This window comes from Bactrocera dorsalis, chromosome 6 (assembly GCF_023373825.1).
Source record: "Bactrocera dorsalis isolate Fly_Bdor chromosome 6, ASM2337382v1, whole genome shotgun sequence".
In the NCBI taxonomy this organism is placed as follows: Eukaryota; Metazoa; Arthropoda; class Insecta; order Diptera; family Tephritidae; genus Bactrocera; species Bactrocera dorsalis.
In genome coordinates this window covers 34,241,147-34,265,241 of record NC_064308.1, presented here as the reverse complement: position 1 = coordinate 34,265,241, position 24,095 = coordinate 34,241,147, and the positions used below count along the sequence as shown (strand labels likewise).

Genomic DNA, 24,095 nt, shown 5'->3' with positions numbered 1-24,095 from the left:
GAGGCGAATTCCGACCTTACATACAATGTTAACAAATTTTATGTTCTCTGTCTATACTTTCAAGTTCTCTGGTTCTTGCAAATTTGTTTACATGCACACATAATTACATATGTATGTACGTGAATATGCGCGACCGCTTGGTCTTTTAATATGTACATATCGCTCATTTGCTGCAAGACCGGCATACATCAAAAAACGTGATTTTTGAGTTAATGCTGCAGAATTGTTCGTTATATCATACTTCATGCTGAGTCAAAAATTCATATGAATACCTCTTATATGCTCCGCTTGAGAAGAGAATATATTTCCTGTTTTACGTGTAAGTTGGAGTAAGTTGAAAACTTTAAACGCGTTTTCTGGCGAATCGATTTTTTTGACTTATGCCGGTCTTGCAGCAAATGAGCGATATGTTAAATGAAATGTCGTAAATTTGGCAACGCGGTGAGCCTTCTCTATATTATACGTTCTCTGCGTTCGCCTCGCCTGGTCACACTTCTCCTGATCACACTTTTCACAGCTTACTCCCCAAGCCAAGCGCGCCTAAAGAAGTTTTACTTCAAAAAGTAAATTGGGCGTGAAATGTAAATAAAAGCACCTAAATAATAAAGCATACACAAAAACGGATCAAACGGGCGCGAAAAGTTAAAACAAATATACAAACCAACAAAACATTACGAGGAGGAGTTGGAGCACAGAAGGAGAAAAAAAAAAACAAAGAAAAGGGGAAAACGAAGAAGCTAGCCAGTTGGATTCATAGAAGAAGAGGAAAGCAGGGATTGGCGATAAAACTCATATATACATTTACACATATGTATATATTATACCCCCCAAAAACACCCCTTGCGGGATGATAAAGTGAGTTGTATCGATTCCATTTAATATTATTGTATATTATGCACGTATGTATTGTTACGAATTTACTCTTGCTAGTTTACTTTGTTAGGTTCGTATCTCTGGATTGACAAATAAAATCAACACTGTTTAATTTAATTCAACAACTCTTTATTTCACAACTCGTCTACACTATAGCAGTTTACTCTTAGCACTGATTCATTACGTTGGCGCTGCCACGGCTTATATAGCCACGCACTTCTCGCTGATGCCGACGTGTCCTTCTAGAATATCGCGTCTGGAAATTACCAGAACATACGGCTATAGCCACGCACTTCTCGCTGATGCCGACGTGTCCTTCTAGAATATCGCGTCTGGAAATTACCAGAACATACGGCTATACGGCGCCAGACGCAAGCAGACAGTCGCGGCGCCAGACTCAGCAATTGTTTAACTAGACAAGCAGACAGTGCGGCGCCAGATGTCTACAACAAGACAAATGCTATTCCATATACCTACAGCTATTGTTCATAATCAGGGATGCATATAGCAATACAAATACAACTTAATACTACTTTTTGTAACACTGCCCTCCACTAAAGCCTAATCGTCCCGATTAGGCACAAATCCTCTTGAACCAAATGGGGCGAGCCTCTCCAAATGTACTACTTTCATTTTACATCGTGCTTTTCCATGTCTTTGTATGCGGTATACCACGCCATTAAGTCGTTTCATCACCATATAGGGTCCTTCCCAGGCTGTCTGTAGTTTCGGGGACAAGCCTTTCTTTCGAAGTGGATTGTACAACAGGACCAGATCACCTTCTTCAAAACCTTTTGAATTTGCCGCTTGATCGAACCGGTCCTTCATCTTATTGCTCATCAGATGCGTATGCTGTCTTACCATTAGATGCAATTCATTCATTTCTTCCTTTAAGGCAGTACAATAATCTCCATCATTTCTTACAGCTGTAGGATTCGTTCCAAACTTAAGATCAGCAGGGAGTCGCAGATCAGATCCGAAAATAATCTTTGCTGGCGTGTAACCAGTTGTCTCGTGCTTCGCTGAACGATACGCCAGCAGGAACATCTGGATGCACTTGTCCCAATTCCGTTGATCTTTATCAACGATTTTCCGCAGATGTTCTTCGAGCGTTCGGTTGAATCTCTCTACCATCCCATCTGATTGTGGGTGTAACGCTGTTGTCCGTGTCTTGTGGATGCCCAATAATGTACAGACTTCTTGGAAAATGGAAGATTCGAAATTCCTGCCTTGATCTGAGTGTAATTCGACGGGCACTCCGAACCTTGTTATCCAATTTTCTACAAACGCTTCGGCTACTGTCTTCGCTTCTTGGTTTGGTAAGGCATATACTTCTGGCCATTTACTGAAATAGTCCATGACAACCAGTAGATATTTGTTTCCGGCCGTACTGGTTGGGAATGGACCTGCAACATCCATTGCGACTCGTTCAAATGGTGATCCCACGTTGTACTGTTGTAGCCTACCGCGACTTTTGGCTTTAGGACCTTTAGCTGCCATGCACTCTACGCAATTACTTATCCATTCTGCTATGGAATCTCGACAACCGATCCAGTAGAACCGTTGTTTAATCTTCTCTATAGTTTTTGTAATTCCAAGGTGCCCTCCACTAGGTCCATTGTGATATTCTTTCAATACTTTTGGGATCATGGACTTCGGTACTATGATCAGAAGACGAGACTGTTTGCCATCTTCACTTTCCCAGGTACGATGAAGGTATCCATTAACGAGGTTTATGCTGTTCCATTGGGCCCAATATGCTTTTGCAGTTGGACTCTCGCTACTTATTTGTTCCTTTGGTGGTCGTACCCCATTTTCTTTGGCTATTATCAGCTTTGCAAGATCAGGGTCCTCTAGCTGATTGATTCTGATGCGGTGAGGGGTCCAATCATCTTCAGGTTCTATATTCAGTAATCGCACGTCGATTATACCTTCTTTTCCTTCTGATTTGGAGCAATGTTTACATTCCAGTGGACAAGGGCGACGTGATAATGCATCCGCATTTTTGTGGTGAATCCCCTTTCGATGTTCCGTTTCGAAGTCGTAATTCTGTAATCTTTCGATCCATCGTGCAATTTGGCCTTCCGGATTCTTAAACTGTAATAACCATTTTAATGCTGCATGATCAGTCCTCAGCAAGAATCGTTGTCCATACAAATACTTGTGGAAATGTTTTACACATTCCACCACTGCTAGTAGTTCTTTTCGCGTCACACAGTAGTTTTTCTCTGGTTTCCCGAGCACTCTGCTGTAATACCCAATTACTCTTTCTTGTCCGTCGATGAGCTGAGACAGGACACCTCCAATTCCATAAGCGCTCGCATCTGTATCCAGGATGAATTTCTTTCCAGGTATTGGATAAGCCAACATCGGCGCCGTACAAAGTAGTTCTTTAAGCTGCTCAAACGCTTTTTCTTGTTCCAACTGCCATACAAACGGGCGATTCTTCTTTGTTAAATCATGTAAACTTCTAGCCACGTTCGCAAATCCAGGTACAAAACGGCGGTAATACGTGCATAAGCCGAGGAAGCTGCGGAGTTCATGAATGTTGGTGGGTCGAGGCCAATCTTTCACTGCTTTTATTTTTCCTTCCTCGGTGTGAATTCCCTCAGTTGACACTTTATGTCCGAGATATGTGACCTGCTTCTTCCATAATGAACACTTTTTGGGATTCAAGCGTAATCCGGCTGATGCTATTCGCTGAAAGACTTCCTCTAGATTTTTCAGATGATCATCAAAACTTTTTCCCATGATTATAATGTCATCAAGATACACCAAACATGTCTTCCAGTTGAGTCCTTTTAACACATGTTCCATCAGTCGCTCGAACGTTGCAGGCGCATTACATAACCCAAATGGCATCACAGAGAATTCCCATAACCCGTCGCCCATACTGAAAGCGGTCTTTTCACGGTCACATTCATCAATCTCGACTTGCCAATATCCACTTTGTAGATCTAATGTAGACAACCATTTCGCTCCAGACAAGGTGTCTAATGTATCGTCGATTCTTGGTAGAGGATAACTGTCTTTCTTTGTGACATCATTCAACTTCCTATAATCTACGCAGAAACGGGTGCTACCATCTTTCTTTTTAACTAAGACGATAGGTGAGCTCCATGGACTTATTGAAGGTTCGATTACACCGTTTTTGTGCATGTCTTCAATAATTTTGTTAGCATCCTCACGTTTTGCTAGTGGAACCCTACGCGGAGCTTGTCGGATTGGTTTAGCGTCTCCAGTATTTATGCGATGTTTGACAATGCCGGTTCTTCCTGTGTTTCCTTCGTTTGCAAATATGGATGCGTATTTTTCTAATAGTTTTTCTGCTTTTAATTTTTCATTTCCATGCAGTTCGTTCAGCAAATTATTTAGGAGTGTAGGACTTATCTGCTGTGGCTCAATAGTAGGCTTCTGTTGTGACCGTTCGCATCGTGCTATTGCACTTATATTCTGGCACTGTCCAATTACGGCTCCTTTCTTCAGACTTATAGGCGTGTTGAATTCATTCACTACTCTGACCGGAATGGTGGCGTCTTCTCTAGTTTTCACAAGCGTTCTTCCTACCAATATGGGTGTATCTATTTTTGTTGGTTCCACAATCCACAACTCTTCAGTCCCACCTCCTCCATTCACTTTAGCCCATACAATCGCCTCAGATTTTGGTGGAATACTCTGATTATCATCAACAATCACCCTCTTACTTTCAACGTTGGTCACATATCCGGTGTTTATAGGCATCTCCATGTTCTGGCAAAACAGCATTTGCTTGTTTAAATCCAAAGTAACCCCGTGATCAATCATGAAATCTACTCCCATTATAATTTCATCCGTGATTTCTGCTACGATGAAGGTGTGATTAACTTCCAGGGTACCAATCATCACTTCGCAAAACACTTTCCCCGCGACAGCTGCTTCCTCCCCGGTGGCCGTTCGAAGCTTGCAACCGACTAATGGTTCAACCGTTCCTCTTACCACATTCGGTCGGATAATTGAATGTGTGGCACCAGTATCCAAAGTAAGGGTTGACAGTCGTCCATTTACGATGCCGTTGATAGTAAGATTGTTGTCATGGCGACCTATTTGTGATATCGAGATGGCGGGGCAAATAGTTGTGGGAACCAGCTCACGCCCCTTTGAACTGTTCCGTTTTAGTTTAACGACTTGTGAGATGTGGATGCTCCGTCCTCGTTATCTGTTGGTTGTTTCCGTTTTGATGGGTTTACCTTTATATTGCAATTTCGGGCAAAGTGACCCGCTTTTCCACAGTTGAAACATCTTCCTGTTGTATTTACTCGCGGTGCAGCAATTGCCTTCAGAGTCTTCAACATTTCTTCCATCAGCGCCGGTTGTTCCATTTCAACCCTCTGTACTTTGTGTGCTGGTTTACTTAGTAGGGAAGCTGTTTCCTGTGTGAGGGCGTGCGAAACCGTTTCAGCAAACGTTCTTTTTGGCAATGCATATGTGGCGCGTTTGGTGTCCACATCACGAATTCCATTTATGAAACATTGAATTTTTACCCTCTCAATGTAATCCACAGGTGCATCTGCATTTGCCAAATGAGCCAGTCGTTCTATTTCAGTTGCGAACTCTTGCAATGACTCGTTCATTTTCTGACCCCTATTTTGCAGTTCGATCTGGTATATTTGTTTCCGGTGCTCACTACCATATCGTCTTTCTATCGCACTCATCAATGCCTCATAGTTGTCCCGTTCACAGTCTGGAATAGTCTGAAGGATTTCTGCTGCCGGTCCTTTCAATGATACAAACAAGGACGCCACTTTGTCCGCTGCATTCCAGTTATTGGCCATTGCTGTCTTTTCAAACTGAAGTTTGAAAATTTGAAATGGAATACTTCCATCGAATGTGGGTGCCTTCAATCTTTGATTATTTGTTGATGGTGCAGGGCCATGTAGTTGCAGTTCTCGCACACGATTACTTAACTGAAGAACTTCTGATTTTAAATTTTCTTCGTCATTTTTTAAAGTGCTTAATTCGTCTTCAAATTTTGAAAATTTCTCTTGCACTTGTGTATTATTTTCTGTAATCTGTTGTGCCAAACGCTTTTCTAACTGCGTATTATTTTCAGTCATTTGTTGTGTAAGGCGAGACTCTAACTGTGATGTATTTTCAGCTATTTGCGTTATTTGCTGTGCCAGACGATTTTCTGTTTGCACTACATTCTCGGCTATTTGCTGTGCCAGACGATTTTCTGTTTGCACTGCATTTTCTGTTATTTGTGATATATTTTCAGCTATTATTTGCTTAAAAGCCACTAACAGCATGTTCATGTCTGCACTTGATGATGCTCGTTGTTCTTCTACTTTTTCTTCTACCTTTGTAGAAGTTTCTGGCCCATCAAATTCGAACTCGTCCACATTAATTCCATCCGCTTCCATTGCTTCACGTAATCGTGCCTGCAGATCCGCCTTTTGCCCGCTTATCGGCAAATTACGCTCCTCCAGTTCCTTTTTTAATTGCTGAATTCTCAATTCTCCGAATTTAACCATTTTGAATTTGGATTATTTGACAATCCCACTTCTGACACCAATTGTTACGAATTTACTCTTGCTAGTTTACTTTGTTAGGTTCGTATCTCTGGATTGACAAATAAAATCAACACTGTTTAATTTAATTCAACAACTCTTTATTTCACAACTCGTCTACACTATAGCAGTTTACTCTTAGCACTGATTCATTACGTTGGCGCTGCCACGGCTTATATAGCCACGCACTTCTCGCTGATGCCGACGTGTCCTTCTAGAATATCGCGTCTGGAAATTACCAGAACATACGGCTATAGCCACGCACTTCTCGCTGATGCCGACGTGTCCTTCTAGAATATCGCGTCTGGAAATTACCAGAACATACGGCTATACGGCGCCAGACGCAAGCAGACAGTCGCGGCGCCAGACTCAGCAATTGTTTAACTAGACAAGCAGACAGTGCGGCGCCAGATGTCTACAACAAGACAAATGCTATTCCATATACCTACAGCTATTGTTCATAATCAGGGATGCATATAGCAATACAAATAAAACTTAATACTACTTTTTGTAACAGTATGTATGCCTAAAATTACAGTTTTATATAATCATATGATGTAAAATCTAAAATAACGAAACTAGTACCAAACGGTAAGAATTTACGTTTTGATTTCTAGAAAAAGATCAAAATGCTAATATAAAATAAATATATATTTCCAAATATACTACATATACATAGAAGTGATAGCCTTGCATGATTACGTGTGTGTATCCAAACACAACAATTTAACAATCAGGAAAACTAATTCAAGTACTCCTTGCGAATTTGTTCGACAATACCCCTTATGTTTAATAAAAACAAGATTGTATGAATTCTGTAAGCGAAGGCACAAACAATTACAATTAAAAGATAAAAAACAAAGCAAGAGAGGAAAAATACAAACATACATACAATAAGTATATTTACTTAGTGCATATATCATATGTATATCATACCTACATATTGCGAAACATATTTAAAAGTGCATATTTACATATAAACGGGTGCACCTTTTCAATTCCTTTTTCGCGCTCTCTTCCCAGAGCGAACATAAAAAAACAGAATTGCTAACAAAAAGCGAATTAATCTCCTCTCTCAATTGCTTAAAAACATAAACGTAATACATACAAACAATTCGTGCATAGCTAAATAGCGCATTGATCTCTACAACGAGCTCTCAATTGCAGAAAACAAAAGCACGTACAAGTCCACGTATTAAGGTGTACCTAAATCCAAAACATTTGGACATCGAATATTTTAATAAATAAAAAGCTCGATTTTAATTGCAATTTACAATTTATACATATATTCAAAATAAAATATACATTTAAAAAAAGTAACACCATTTCATATAAATACAATACGATAGTAAGAAAGAAAAAAAAACAAAAATGATGAAAGTTGATAACAATCAAAATACACCTGCAGGAGCTACACGCTCAAATCAGGTTGCTAAATTCATTTCACAAAGTAACAGTTTAATAAGATACTGCACTAGATTTGCCTCCTCACCGATTCCCGAAAACTCTGAATCGTTATTAGAAATAAAAAATCAAAATCTAAAAAATTTTTGGACTCGCCTCCAAGCGGCTCATGACGCCATTGTAGATTCTGACGATTCAGATCTACCTCAAAATTTTAAATCATCGGCTTACGATATTTACGAAAACTGCTTGGACCAATATGAAGAAACGAAAGCTATGATCTCCGATCAATTAAAGCTCATTAAAGCAATTGCACCTACTCCCCACAGTAGAGTAGAGCTGCCACAAATAGACAATCAAGAGGCAAGTTCAGGCATCCAACTCGAGGTGCCTGCATGTGATACAGAAACCTTTTACGGAGGTTATGAAGAATGGCCGTCCTTCCGGGACATGTTCACAGCCGTTAACATCAACCATCCACAACTATCAAAGGCACAAAAACTGTATCACCTCCGATACAAAACAAAAGGTTAAGCAGGCGAAAGAGTTAAACAGTTCGCATTAAATGACGACAATTTCAATTTGGCTTGGGAAGCTCTAAAAGATAGATTTGAAAACAATAGAATACTGGTCGATAAACAAGTAACGACACTACTAACGAACAGGTGTAGAATTCATCAACTTAGAATCCACTGTTTCAAATTGTTTGTCGATTCTATCGACACTAAACATTCCCACAGACGGCTGGGACCCAATTCTGGTAAACTCAAACGCTACACAGCGAAAATCCTAGTAGAGTACTACTACCTACAGCAGTTGTCTCCATCGAACATTGAGGAGAACTGTTCAAACTAAGAGCCCTAATAGACCTAGGATCGCAACGATCATTCATAGTGTCTAGGGCACAAAATTGGCTAAAATTGCCAACAAAACAAGCCAATTATGAAATTACGGGAATGGACGGACGAGTAGTACAATTCTCTCCTCGGTGGCAAAACTTTTTGACCCCGTAGGATGGCTTTCGCTAATTATGATACAAGCGAAAATCCTGATCCAAGAATTATGGCTAGACGGAACCGACTGGGACGAACAAGTGAAACCTCTTAGGTTAGAAAAATGGTCCCAGTTCGCTAATAATTTGATCGACATCTCGAAGATACAAATTCCACGGTGGGTAAACTATTCCCCCGAATACAAAGTGGAACTACACGGCTTCTGCGACGCCTCTGAAAAGGCATATTGTGCCACTATATATGTGCGTACACAAAGCGATGTCGCAACTACAAGCCACTTATTAGCGGAAAAAGCAAAAGTTGCGCCTCTAAAAACGCTAAGTCTCCCACGACTTGAACTCTGTGGCGCTCTGCTACTAGCAAAGCTAGCTTTAATGGTGCAGACACACCTAAATATGGCGAAATACAGATTATATTTATGGTCCGATTCCGAGATAGTTCTAGCCTGGTTAGAAAAACCACCACATGCGTGGAAAACTTATATTTCTAACCGAACATCTGAAATACTTGACCTAGTAGGATCAGCCACCTGGCGTCACGTAGCCAGTGCTGACAATCCTGCTGATTTAGGTACAAGGGGATGCAAACCTCTGCATCTCGCCACCTCCACCCTCTGGTGGAATGGTCCCCGATGGTTAACAGAATATCCCTATTCCTGGCCACAATCGCCCATGCGAAACATACTTGCCCCAAAAAGTCGTAAAATCGACACTTATCATGCAACACTGGATGACACTGACATCCTTGAACGATTTTCATCGTTGCCCCGAGCCCTCCGGGTAGTTGCCTATATGCTCAAGTTTTTAGAGCGGCTTAAACTTAAAGTTAAAGGAGCAACTTATCTCCATTGCGATAAATTGACGCACCAAGACTTACAAAAAGCAAAGGTCGCTCTTATCGCATCAACCCAAACGCGGTACTTCAGCCGCGATATAGAATTACTAAGAGAATCGAAGCCTATCGATAAAAAGAGCTCACTCTTAGTCCTAAACCCATTTCTAGATTCGAAGGGCTTAGAATTAGAATTAGAATGAAAGTTGAGGAATGCACTGCGACCTTTGGTCTATTGTGCCCTCTCCTGGCTCACATTGACTCACTCAGCCCTAGCGCATGAATAAAATCCAACAGCCTGCAGGGTGCTAGTGAGGCAATGTGATCCCTATCCGGACACATCAATCCAAGGGCCTTTGCTCTGCGTCTCCAGACTGCTGTGCAGTCGATCATCAGGTGCTCCGGGGTTTCAGGCTCCCTATCGCAGAACCGGCAACTTGCACTAGAGGATAGGCCCATGCTATGCAGGTGCCTATTCAGTTTGCAGTGGCCAGTGTACCATGCGACCAGTAACCTGAGCTTGTTCCTTGGGAGGTTTATCACAGTTTTGAACCTTTTCAGGTTGTAACCCCCCATTAGCAGCTTGGCATGTCTCATACCTCGAGTCTGATGCCAATGCTGCTCCCTGTCCTCTACCTCTTCCTTACGGAGCTGCTCTTTCAACGCGTGGGGACCCACCCCCATGAAGGGTTCGGGTCCCACCATCCTGGTGGAGGCTGCGGTGCGGGCGAGCTCGTCGGCCAGCTCATTGCCGGCTATTCCTTTGTGACCAGGCACCCAAATTAGGTGTACCTGGTTCTTTTCTGCAAGGCTATTCAGCCTTTCCCTGCACTCTTGCACTAGTCGCGATTTAATCTCATAGGAAGAGATCGCCTTTAGCGCCGCTTGACTATCGCTGAGGATCGCTATTCGCTCATTACGATAGTTGCGATGGAGGTTAATATCGATACACTGGCTTATTGCGAAGACTTCCGCCTGAAAAATGCTAGGGAACTCTCCCATGGGTATGGAGAGCTTAGTGCGTGGGCCTACAATCCCTGCGCCGATTCCCTCTGACATTTTAGAGCCATCGGTGTACCACCTTAGCGTGCTATTCCTCAGCATCAGTTCGAAGTTGGAGTCATCCCATTCGTCTTTACTGCCAAGGGTAACCTTGAATCTTTTCCTGAAGTTGACCGTTTTTGTAGTGTTATCCCTCGGGAGGAGGACCAATGGTACGCAGCCACTTATCGTCTCCATCCTCCGGGATGAGATTACCTTGCCAGTTCCGCACCCCTCCGCCGTTATTTGCAGAAGTGTGTGCTTGGCTACCTGACCGATAACCAAATGAAGCGGTGTCAGTTCGAGCAAAGCTTCCAGTGCCGCAGTTGGACAGGTTCGCATTGCACCCGTCATGCAGACACAGGCTAAACGCTGTAGCTTCAACAGTCTTGCCTTAACAGAAGTTTGAGACGCTATTGAGGCCCATGCCACCGCCCCATATGTGATTATCGGTCTCACTATCATGGTGTACAACCACCTGACGATCCTTGGCTTGCAGCCCCAGGACTTACCCGCCAGTCGATTGCACACCATCAAAGCCTTTGTCGCCTTGACCACGGTCAGGTTTAAATGTTGCTTCCAACGCAGAGTGGAGTCAAGCATCAAACCCAGGTATTTGACACTGCTGGTCATCACTATTTCACTTCCCCCAAGTGCGAGATTCCTAAGACCAGGTAGGGACCTGCGTCTCGTAAACGGGACTACGGTCGTCTTGGAGGGGTTGATATTCAATTCAACTCCCCTACACCACCCCTTTGCTATGTTTAGACCTCTTTGGACCAAGTCACATAGAGTGTCTTCGTATTTGCCTTTGGCCATGATCACAATGTCGTCCGCATACCCCTGGCAGCGGATCCCATTGTCCGTTAGCAGTGCTAACAGGTCGTCCACAACTAGGCTCCATAGTAGGGGGGATAACACACCTCCCTGTGGGCAACCTCTAGTTGTGCCGAGACGTATCCTTCTATCGCCTACTGTGGTCTCCGCAACCCTGGAGCGCAGTACGGCTTGTATCCATCTGCGCACCGGTGGTGCCACATTCCTCTTCTCCAGAGCCCTGGCTACACTCTTGTGAGACGTATTGTCAAAGGCACCTTCGATATCCAAGAACGCGCAAAGCATCACTTCCCCATGCTCTAGTGAGCTCTCTATCTCAGTGGTCAGCTGGTACAGGGCAGTGCTCGTTGATCTGCCCGCTCTGTAGGCATGTTGAGCCGGATGCAGCGGTGCTCTCCTCAGCGCATTCATCCTTATTTCCTGGTCCACGATCTTCTCCATGGTTTTCAGTAGGAAAGATGTTAGGCTGATTGGCCTGTAAGATTTTGCCAATGAGTAGTCTTTCCTACCTACCTTGGGTATGAAGATCACCTTCGCTGTCCTCCATATCTCGGGGATGTACGCCAAAGCGAGGCTTTCTCTCAACAGCCGCAGCAGGTGGGGCAATAGGAATTGCTCCCCCTGTTGTAACAGCGCCGGAAAGATGCCATCCACCCCCGGAGACTTGAATCTCTCAAACGAGGCCATTGCCCATTTGATTGAGTCCGCCGTAAACAGCCGTCTGGCGATACTCCAATCCTCACGGGATGGCCTCTGTTCGGTCATGGGAGGACACTGGTCCTCCCGAACTGTCTCCGGGAAGTGCGCCCGCAGAAGCTCCGTGGCTCTGTCCTCTGCATTGGTCGTGAACGTCCCATCGTTCCTTTTGATTGCTATTTCTACGTCGTTTGTGCCCCTTGCCAGAGCTTTATGCAGCCTAGCAGCTTCTGGCGTAGTGGTGACATTCTCGCAGAATCTCCTGAAGCTGGTCTGCTTTGCAGACCTTATCTCCTTGTTGTATAAAGTGAGATAGCTCCTATATTCAGCCCAGACCCCCGTGCGCTTCGCCTTGTTGAACAAGCTGCGCACTTTTTTCCGGAGGTCTGCTAGTTTCCTGGACCACCAGGGGCAGTTACGTCTGTCCCCGGACACTTTCAGGGGGCAACTGCCATGATAGGCTTTAATCAGAGACCCGTTCAACTCTGAAAGCCTAATCTCCAGACCCAGGCTGGAAGTGCCACTATCTGCCTGCTCCCCCCTGCCTAACTCCTCACTTAGTATATCCCTGAAGGCGTCCCAATTCGCCCTCCGGGGATTGCGCCTAGGTGGGAGGGGCCTGACCTCTACCCCCAGCAAGAACCTTACAATACGGTGGTCCGACATGGAGGGCTCCGTCGAGACTCTCCATCCCGAGACCAGTCCCCTTGCAGGCCCATTACTCAGGGTGATGTCCAGCACCTCCCTCCTCCTTATAGTTATAAATGTGGGTTCACACCCAACATTTTCTATTACTAAGTTACTACCTACTATGTATTCTAAAAGAGACTCACCTCTTGCGTTGCAGTTGGTGCTGCCCCATTCCAGATGGTGGGCGTTTGCGTCACAGCCCATAATCAGGGGAAGCCCATGTCTGCTACAGTGATCCACGAGCCGTTCCACCACCTCTGGGGGTGCCGTGGATGCTTCCCCTGGAAAGTAGGCTGAAGCCAGGACGAAGTCTTTGCCCTCAAAGTCTCTGGCTTGCACCGCCACCAGATCCTGCGTCAGGAACTCTGAAATACAGAAGAATTCAATATTATTCCTGACAACTATGCAAGTTCTAGGCCTCTCGCTTGTGAGATCCCAGATTACCTTATTTGACTCCGTTTTGAGGCCTTTAACCTCTCCTTTGCGGGTCCACGGTTCTTGGACCAGCAGTATGCTCAGCTTTTCTGCCGTGAACCTGCTCGTTATTACAGCTGAAGCTGCCGCCGCGTGGTGCAGGTTCACCTGGGCAATCTCCATATGGACGGCCATCATAAAACCGGTTCGAGGAAGGGTACTCCCTCTTCCCCGCCGTCTATATCGCCACCATCCAATGGGTCACCTAGCCCGTCTAGGAGTTCCTGTGTTGAGGGGAGCTGTGCTCCCTGGTCGCAGTGGTCCTCTACAGGGACGTCGGTGGTCGTTGCTGGCACTGCCCTCTCAGTCCCACTTTCGCGGGGCTGATCCGCCACCTCATCCACCTGCATCGGCACTGCTTCCGGGGCCGCCAAGGACGCGGCCTGCTTTTCGATGCTCTCTCCTTCCTGCTTCGCGGGCATTGCTGCTCCCTTGCTCCCGGTGGCTGCGGACCTGTGGGGCCGCATAATCACCGTGCTAAACCTGTAATACAGGCGGAAGCCTTCTGCCCGGACGTACTTGTACGACTCGTCGTCAATGTACAAGTTCAGCCTCCATCCCTTCATTCCACCTATTTCTTCCATCTTGCTGCTCGCAACGCGCCAGGATGAGATGCTAAGCCCCAAGTTCTGGTTTTTCACCAGACCTAGCGCGTACTCATAGGGTTTGTCATCACTTCTGGGGAGGAACATTGTCATGCTATGCATGACGGGCAAGTCCTCCGCCCTCCTCGCGCATAGGGCAGGGCCTTTCCAGCCTCCCAGCTTTGGTGCAAACTCCCGCAGCCAGTTGGCAGACCTCTCGTTTTTACACTCCACCTGCAGCATGCCTCCTTTGAACTCCACCCCCAAGAAGGACGCCGCGAAGTTCTCTCCTCTGAAGACCTCGTCCAGGAGGAGGTTCTGGAGTTCGGTAAGCTCCTCCGGCTTCAGCGCCTCCGCCGGGTAGTTCTGAGGCAGCACAGCCATGCGCAAGCCTTTAACGGCGTCCGCATACCTGCGCCGCCCCTCCTCCACCCGGTGGGGAGCCGGTTCTGATTGTTGACTACCGGTTTCCTTGTTTCCGTTGCCCCTAGACCTTTTGGAGCTGGGGGGCTCCTGCGGCGTGATTTGGCCACTACTCCGCTTCGCTGTTTGGGCATACGTTTCAGAGGGCATTGCCCTACCATCACCACGCCGTGCGGTCAGTGTGGCACCAACCGGACGGTTACTGGTACCGCTGCCTTCCGCGCGAGCTGACCCGGTGTTGACACGCTCCTTTGCTGGGGGTGCGCTACTCCCTTTGCCTCTGCTTCTGGCCATAGCTTCCGCCGCTTCAGGAGTCTTCCCCTCTCGCAGGTACCGTAGGTACCACCTCATAATGGCGCCGCTCATACCCCTCCTTTTTGGGTCATCGCACCCTCCGGGCTTACCAGCTTCTGGGAGAGGGCGTTGCCCACCTCTTCTGCGCCTCCTTCTCCTTCTGCGCGCACCATCAGGCTCTGCCCGATGTGACTCTTCCGAGTCCGACCCGCTCCGCCTTACGGTGGGGGTCTTGGCGGTGCTCGTGGCTGCTGCTGCGGCCGCAGGCCTTTTTGCCAGGTGAGCACAACTGCATGAGGGCGTGTCGTCGCTATCCTCCTTGGCATGCTCCACAAATAGCTCCCGTTCGTCCGGCGAGAGAATATCCATGAAGTTCACCTTCCGTCTGGCTCCTCGACCGGATTTGCCTAGCGCTGCATCAGTTTCCTTCTCGTTGTCCGTGTCCGTTCTCCGTTTTTGTTGCCTTAAATCCTTGTTATTGTTGTTGTTGTTGTTTGTTTTGTTTGTTTCCATCTGTGTCTTCCGACCCTAGGCTCAAACAGGGTGAGCCGTCAGGTCTAATATTTAAATGGGGACTGGGAAGGTCAGCCACGCCAGAGCCCCTTGACGCGGTAAGGCCACAGTTACACCCCAATTCGGCCCGGTGTTGGGGAGGCTCCGTTATAATACAGCCAGATTTACCTCCTGGCTGCAAACCATCCAATGGGCACGGGTCGCATGACACCCTGGATTAGGAGGTGGTAGCTCTTGGTTAGCGCACGCATGCGGCACCCGACATCCCGCCTGGGCGGTGCCTATCAGCACCAACCACGCAGATTGGGGGGTGCCGAGAATGCCTTGCGCCTAAGCCCCTGCACCACGGCAAGGTGCCTACCATTCGCAGAGGTCGAAGGGCTTACTTCGTGCGAATGGTCGGCTTGCTAATTCAAGCCTAACGTATAATGAACGCCACCCTATAATCATACCAGAGAGAGTTTGCCACGTTATTTATTAGATACACACTAATGCGCCATGCCGAACATCGCCTCATGCAACATATGGTCCGCCAAGAGCTGCACATACCCTGACTGAAGCCCTAAATAAAAAAGTGCATTTTCATGTGCAAAATCTGCACTATGCATAAGCAGAAAATGCGATAGCAGATTATGGCAGCACTTCCACCTGAACGCTGCAATATTGCTCTGCCTTTCACCACCACAGGTGTAGATTTTGCTGGGCCTTTTATGATAAAGGCATCCATGTTAAGGTCTCCTACCCTCATGAAAGGCTACGTGGCTGTTTTTGTCTGTTTCACGACAAAAGCAGTACACCTTGAGCTATGTACGAATCTGACGACGGAGGCTTTTCTTGCGGCTTTTCCTCGTTTCGTCGGACGACGAGGCTTTCCATCAAAAATCATGAGCGACAATGGTAAAACATTTATCGGAGCTCAAAGAGCTACTGAAAAACAGTTTGTGGACTTCACAAAACAAGTCTCACCGCACATTGTCCAAAAGTACGCTCCCCAAAGTATCAATGGCAGTTTATCCCCCCAAGCGCTCCACATATGGGTGGCTTATGGGAATCTGCCATAAAAAGCTTCAAATCTCATTTTAAAAAGATAGCCGGCAACCGCAAATTTAATTTCGAAGAATTCACGACTTTCTTAATAAGAATTGAAGCCGTTCTAAATACACGGCCTCGCGCTGCCCTCTCGCAAGATCCCTCAGACTTTACTGCCCTCACACCAGGGCATTTTCTTAAAGGAGCGCCCATTCTGGCCACACCTGAGCCAGGCGTGGAGTCGCTTTCCTTATTAAATCGTTGGGAAAGAATTAAAATTCTCCACGCTAGCAGGTCGCTCAGGCACATGGACATTGCCTGAATTGTCTGGCGCCCACCCATCTTACGCAAGAGTGCACAACGGGCTACCAGTGCCAAGTATGCATGCGTCACCACCATACTCTGCTACACCGCACCGGCGTACTCGATGGCGGGCGTCATGATGCTCATCGCAGCCGTAATGCAATAAGAAGACCCAAGCGATCGCAACCACGCAGGCCGGCATACCCGACGGAGGACTCACGTTCCTGGCGTCACCGCAACCCTACACCGAACCGGAGGCGCCAGCCAAGGCCGCAATCGCGCCGTTCCACAGGCCTCAGCAACGTCGTAGCCACGGCTTCAGAGGCTACTAGGCTAGATACTCGCCTAGGGGGGCCAGGATGTACAAATGAGCATCCTCCCCCGACCTCAACACACACACCACATTATCACATCATCGACTCAAACTTACATCACTAACACGCAAACTTCACCACACCACACCACACTTACAACCCACATTCTACACGAGAGCAGCATACACCGACACCCACACCTATACACATGTACATCAAGTCACACCATCCTATTCAGCACCAACGGGGATAAAGAAGGTCCGATTATCCAATGCAGTTCAGTTCGTTCTACGACATTATCAGCGATCGGTCAACTCTATCCGCCGCCATCCCGTTTGCGAAACCAACCGCGTTTATATAGTTACTTATTAAGAACACGTTTTCCTTTTTAATGTAACTCGCTTAAATAAAGCCTTAAAACCTTTTTCCATTATTAAGTGCGCTTTTCTACAACTTTTATAATTGCTACAGTATATCGAGATCGTATCAGCTTACACGGGCCACGATTCTACGGTTTTGGCTGTTTCTGCTATAACAAATACATAATAGGGGGGTTCTCTTGCTCTTGCAAGACTGCACGATGACACAAAATGATGACGATGACGAAAATCCTATACCGAAATATGCAAGGCCGAGAGAGCACCCATTGCAGAATCTAGTGATATATGAACGGCTGATTCGATCAATGTATTGAGAATGACTATTGTGAATTAGCGTACCTTCTGCATTCATTCTTAACAAAAACTGTAACAAATCTTTATAATTTAAGTAGAAATTGTAAAATCTATTTAAAACTTTCGTTAATAGTGGCCATAGATAGATGGATATATAATTAAATGAGGATTGCACCGCGACCTAGGGTCTGTTGTGCCCTCCCTTAACTCACATCGACTCAACTAGTCCCAGTAAATTGACGAGTTCCAATATACTGCTAGGTGCTATTGAGGCGATGTGATCCCTATTTGGGAAACATGAATCCAAGGGCCTTTATCCTGCGTCCACAGACTGCTGTGCAGTCTATTAGCAGGTGTTCGGAGGTTTCAGACTCCAAGTCGCAAAACCGGCAATTTGAATAAGAAGTTAGACCCATGTTAAATAAGTGCTTCTTGAGCTTGCAATGGCCGGTGTTGAATGCGACCAGTAGCCTGAGTTTTTCCATTGGAAGATTGATTACATATTTAAACCTTTTGAAGTTGTAACCATTCATTAGCAACTTTGCATTGCGCATGCCTGTGAGTTGTTGCCAATGCCTCTCCCTACCCACTGTTTCATCACTACGGAGCAGCTGCTTTATGGTGTGGGGACCATCCGCTATGAAAGATTCCGGTCCTACCATATTGGTGAATGCTGCATGGAAAGTCTTGCGCGTGGTCCAGCGACCCCTGCGCCAATTCCCTCCCACGTTTTCCAGCCGTCGGTGTTCCACCTAATAGTACTGTCCCTAAGCAGTAGCTCGAGAGCGGAGTCGCTCCATTCGGCCTTGCTGCTGAGGATGATCTTAAACTTCCTAGTGAAATTCACGTTTTTGGTAATGCTATCCCTAGGGAGAAGAGCCAGTGGTATGATGCCACTTAGCTCTTCCATCCGTTGGGAAGAGATCACCTTACCTTTGCCAGTCCCCTCTGCTGTAATTTGGAGCAGAGTGTGTTTGGCGACTTGACCAATTACTAGGTGTAGCGGGGTGAGTTCCAGGAAGACTTCAAGTGCCTTTTTCGAACATTTGCGCATAGCTCCCGTCATACAGACACAGGCGAGTCTCTGCAGCTTCGATAGTTGAAGTTCTACCGAAATCTGCGATGCTTTCGGAGCCCAAGCCACCGCTCCATAAGTGATAATTGATCGCACTACCATGGTGTACAACCATCTGATAATCCTTGGTTTACACCACCAGGATTTACCAGCCAGTCGATTGCACACCCTCAGTGCCTTTGTGGCCTTGACCATCATGGTCAGGTCAACATAATGCTTCCATCGCAGGGTGGAATCCATCGTGAGACCCAGGTAATTGACCATATTGATCATCTGTATCCCTCTGCCCCCGAGTGTTCGGTTTCTGAGACCAGGATGAGACCTGCGCCTCGTAAATGGGACGATGGTCGTTTTCAAGAGGTTGATGTTTAGTCCGACGCTACTGCACAACCCCTCGGGCAGGCCTAGTCCCCTTTCTACGATATCGCAGAAAGTGCCCTGAATTTTTCCTCTGGCTAAGATAACAATGTCGTCCGCATATCCTTGGCAGCGGATTCCATTGTTAGTTAGCAACACATGTAGTTCGTCCACGACGATGCTCCACAGCACGGGGAATAGAACTTTTTCCTGGCGGCAGTCCCTTGTAGTGCCGAGACGAATACTGGTATCTCCTACTGTGGTCTCAGTTATTATGGTGCCCAGTACGACCTCTATCCATCTGCTCACTGGAGCCATCACATTCCCTTCCTCCAGTGCCCTTTCCACGCTCTTGTGAGACGTGTTGTCAAGGGCACCTAGAAGGCGCATAACGTCAACTCCCCAGTTTCCAGCGAACTCTGTATCTCTAAGGTTAGCTGGTACAGAGCAGTGTTGGTCGATCTGCCTGCTCTGTAAGCATGCTGACTCTCGTGCAGAGGTGACGTTATCAAAACCTTCGACCTTATTTCGTGGTCAAAGATCTTTCCCATACTCTTTAGTAGGAAGGAAGTTAGACTAATCGGTCTAAAGGATTTAGCCAGTGAGTAGTCCTTCCTTCCCACTTTCGGTATAAAGATCACCTTTGCTGTCCTCCATGGTTCAGGGATATACGCCAGCGCTGGCTATCTCTCATCAGCTGAACAGGGTTTGGCAGTAGAACCTGCTCTCCTTGTTGCAGAAGTGTCGGAAAGATGCCGTCCGCTCCCTGGTGCTTGAATTTCACGAACGAGGCCATCGCCCACCAGACTGAGTCCGCGGTGAGCAGTTTTCTTGCGACTATTCAATCTAAGCGAGATGGCTTATGCTCTGCGACAGGTAGACTGTGGTCTTACTCAACTATCTCCCGAAATGCGCTCGCAATAGTGCCGTAGCTCTCTCCTCGGCATTGGTCGTATAAATACCGTCACATTTTTTAATCGCTAGAATTGTGTTCGTCTTCCCCCTAACCAGAGCTTTGTTCAGTCTTGCTACCTTTTGTCTAGAATAGGCCCTTTTCGCAAGGATTTTTTAAAACTCTCCTGTTTTGCAAACCTAATCTCCTTATTAACAGTTAGGTTGCTTCTATATTCCTCCCAGTTCTCAGTACGTTTGGCTCTGTTGAAAAGCTTACGTACTTTTGACCCGAGTTCTTTTGACCACCAGGGACAGTTGCGTCTTTTGGTGATTGTTTTTAGGGGCCAGCTGAAGTGAAACGCGCTTCTCACGCCCTGGTTCAGAGCAGATAGCCTGCTCTCCAGTTCCAAGGCCGTTGTACCTCTGACTAGATTCCCTTCCCCTTTCAGATTTAACTTGTTGTTAACCAGGGTGTGTTTTTGGGAATACGTTTGGGGGGGATTTGCATGACCTTCACCCCTAGCTTGAATCTCAAGATCCTGTGGTCTGATAGTGAAGGATCTGACGACACCCTCCTCAGCGACCAGGTCCTGTGTTAGCAATTGTGAAATACAAAAGTAATCAATATTCCTCCGTACTACTATACAAGCTCGGGTCTCCCACTCTTTGCCTTGTTGCAGTCCAAGATGAAGCCCCTGATCTCTCATCTGTGGACCGATGGCTCCTGTATTAACAGGATGCTCAGGTTATCCGCCGAGAACCTGCTCGCAATTACAGCGGATGTTGAAACCGCGTGATGAAGGTTCACCTGGACAACCTCCACACCTGCGAGCATTATAGGTTTGGTTCAATGCGTAACTGGTCCTCATCTGCCCCGTCTCTCGCAATACCAGCTAGGTCCTGAAGTCCCTCTAGAAGCCCTTGCGTAGAGGGTAACACCCCTTTTCGTGTTCACCGCTGGGAGTTCCGCTGTGGCCTTCGTTACAACCTGCTCGGTCAAACTGGTGCTGGTACGAGTGGCATCCTCGTCTACCTGCATCTTCTCGCCTTCCTTATCCGTAGCCTTCGGCTTGTAGGTTCTCATGACTACCGTTTTTGTTGTCCTTCTTGTTCGTACAACCCTTGGCTCAACGAGGTGAGTTGTCGGGTCTATGTGTGTTAAGGGGAACGGTGTTAGGAAGGCTCCGTTGGAATACAGCCAAATTTACTTCCTGCCTGCAAATCATCCAATGGGCACGGGAGTTGCATAACATAACACGTATGCGGCACCCGACATCCTGCCTGGGCAGTGCCCAATCAACACCACCCACACCGGTTGGCGGGTGCCGAGTATGCCTTGCGACTTAAGCCCTGCACCACGGCAAGGTGCTTACTATTCACAGAATTCGTATACGACATACATGTGCTTTCGATCGGTATGTTTGCGATTTACTCGGGTATGGGCTTGTGCGCATACCAATCCATGTTCGCGAAAATTTTTGATTTTTTACGATCGGTGTGTACACATGTATGTCGCGTATGGCGCTCTGTGCACACAAAATCTGATTTTTCTCGTGTCCCCGAATAGGAAAGATCGCGGCCGAACTATTTCCGCTTGCTTTGCGCACATATTCACTTTTCGAAGAACGAACGCAAAAAGGATTTGTATGTGTGAATGGCGAACCGATTTCATACAGATCGAACGCACATGTGTATCCTGTATGGCCAATTTAAAGGCTTGCCATTTGAGTGCAAAATATTTTTACTGAAATGAATAGAATAATAGAAAGTATTTTCGTCCTGTGTAAATAAATAATTGTATTTATTGACAACATAAATGCCAATTAAGTGAATGAATATAATTCCGATGTATCCAGACGTACCCTGCTGATACCCGTCTTATCTTTCAGCAAACGTGTTAGTGACTTGTTGCTTACTTCCTGAAGTTATTCTTGGTGAAACCTCACAAGAAAAAAGCATAAAAAACTCAACACATGAGGTGAAAAGCACTTTGCTTTCAACCAGCTGTTTTACAAAAACAAGCAAGACAAAATAGAGAAATGGATAACCAAGAAATGTGAGTAATTTTGCAAATCTATTAACTTTGGTGCATACATATCTAATAATTTCATTCATTTTTAGGATTTCAAAATATGAAAGAACAGCTCAGGAGCAGCTGCAGCATTAAAGTATATTATTTAAACATAAATATGTATATGTCATACTCAGAAGGAAGTAAAATGTACACAAAACGCAGGTATAGGTATAACTTCAAAACAATAACAATATTACATTTTTCCCATAACCCTTGCTCTTGCTACTACTGTCAGCTCCATTGTAGAAACCTACAAGTAACAAATCCTATTATTTTCATCCATTCATACGCAAGCGAAAGCTTATAAAATGACAGAAATTACATTAATAGCGGGATTCTGTAACCAGTCTCTAGTCTCTATTTGAGACATTTTGAGGTAAAGTCTCAATTTGTGACTAATTACTATTCACTAAACAGTCACAAAACTAAAAAGAACCATTGTCTGCCATTATGAATATACTGAATAGAGATCATCATAGATATTAATCGATTGTCGTTTTTTATATTGTTACAAAAGTAGTATTAAGTTGTATTTGTATTGCTATATGCATCCCTTATTATGAACAATAGCTGTAGGTATATGGGATAGCATTTGTCTTGTTGTAGACATCTGGCGCCACGGCTGTCTGCTTGTCTACTTAAACAATTGCTGAGTCTGGCGCCGCGGCTGTCTGCTTAGCTGCATTTGGCGCCGTATAGCATTATGGTCTTGTAATTTCCAGACGCAATATTTTAGAAGGACACGTCGGCATCAGCGAGAAGTGCGTGGCTATATAAGCCGTGGCAGCACCAACGTAATCAATCAGTGCTAAGAGTAAACTGTTATAGTGTAGACGAGTTGTAAAATAAAGAGTTGTTGAATTGAACAGTTTTTGGTTTTATTCGTCAATCCAGAGATACGAACCTAGCAAAGTAAACTAGCAAGCAGTAAATTCGCAACAATATGTTGTAAGCAGCTCAAACACGAAAAGGTTAAAAATAAATAAATTTTACATAGATTTCCTAAATATTATAAAACAAGGTGAACATATATTTATATTTTTATTGATAATTATATTTTTTGACTATGTTAAAAAAAATTTAATATTTGTTATCGACATAATTATTTTCATTCAAGTGTAAAAACATCTCTGAATAATGAAATGTAAATAAACTGAACTTAAAATCTCAAATTTAGAGACTTGAGACAGTATTACAGAACAGAATCACATGGTAAGAATGCCATAGAATGAGGGAGACTCAGGGCAAAAGGCCAGGCAGTTCATAAGGGTTTCCGAAATATTCTACTGCTAAAACGGCCAAAAGCCTTAAAAAAGGTAATACTATGTTCGGAGCGACATTGTTCTCGATGAGTTTTCACTGACAACTATCAATACGGGGACTCTCTTGCTCTTGCAAGATGACACAAAATGCAAAAATCTGTACCGAAATATGCAAGGCCAAGGGAGCACCCATTGCAGAATCTAGTGATATATGACGGCACGAAAATAAACATGGGTTTTGGTCTGACATATTTTACAGCCATTGCAAATAAATTTTTACGTGTGTTTGTTGTGCCGTTGCACCAAATTATGCAATTGGTGCACCGTGCAAGGGGCTTGCAAGAACAAGAGAATCCCCTTAACAGTAAGCAGCTGTATTTGTATATGGAATGTAAACAAATACCAAGTAACAATTTAGGTCCGGCAAAATATGTCTTCCAAAAAATTCGATTAAACTAGAGCAGCCACCGATTTTAATGAGTGGAATGTAAGTTTTCAAGTAGTTTTCAGCGAAAACTGTGTAAGCGTTTAACAGATTTTACATGGACGAAAACACAAGTTTTCGTGCGAAAGCCAGTTTGCCCGCAAACGTTCAAATTAAGTCGTCAAACATCAGTTTAGTTAGAGATAAAGAGATGTTGTTGTTGCTAAACGTCAAAACCACCTAAACTTTGACAGTTGATCGAGTTCAGGAGGTTTTGACGTTTAGCAATTAGAAACGAGCGATGGCCAGATTGAAATCTTACCAAAAAAATATATAAACGGAGGGCTTTGTTGCATCGTACAAAACCACTTTTAAAATATGTAAAACAATGAAAATTAAATAAATTTGTGAAATTTAAAGGTATTTGATGAAACGTTGAGAGCTAACAAGCTTAAATCCTTTATTGAGTA

The 24,095-nt window shown here is 45.2% G+C and overlaps 2 protein-coding genes and 1 long non-coding RNA gene across 3 annotated transcripts; 1 reads left to right on the top strand and 2 right to left on the bottom strand.

The window, feature by feature from the left end:
- Positions 1–10,143: 10,143 nt before the first annotated feature.
- On the bottom strand, positions 10,144–11,986 carry LOC125779747 (uncharacterized). Its single transcript, XM_049461019.1, has 4 exons — positions 11,632–11,986; positions 11,221–11,284; positions 10,267–10,832; positions 10,144–10,193 (listed from the first exon to the last, which is right to left on the bottom strand). The coding sequence occupies exons 1-4, from the start codon at positions 11,984–11,986 to the stop codon at positions 10,144–10,146; spliced, it is 1,035 nt and encodes a 344-aa protein (XP_049316976.1).
- LOC125779286 (uncharacterized) lies at positions 11,513–17,637 on the bottom strand. The gene is made up of 2 exons (XM_049460513.1): positions 13,376–17,637; positions 11,513–13,296 (listed from the first exon to the last, which is right to left on the bottom strand). The coding sequence occupies exon 1, from the start codon at positions 15,217–15,219 to the stop codon at positions 13,540–13,542; it is 1,680 nt and encodes a 559-aa protein (XP_049316470.1). The 5' UTR covers positions 15,220–17,637; the 3' UTR covers positions 11,513–13,296; positions 13,376–13,539.
- Positions 17,638–21,335: 3,698 nt separating this feature from the next.
- LOC125779628 (uncharacterized) lies at positions 21,336–23,855 on the top strand. The gene is made up of 2 exons (XR_007423415.1): positions 21,336–21,921; positions 21,987–23,855. It is a non-coding gene; the product is annotated as an uncharacterized LOC125779628 (long non-coding RNA).
- Positions 23,856–24,095: the final 240 nt, after the last annotated feature.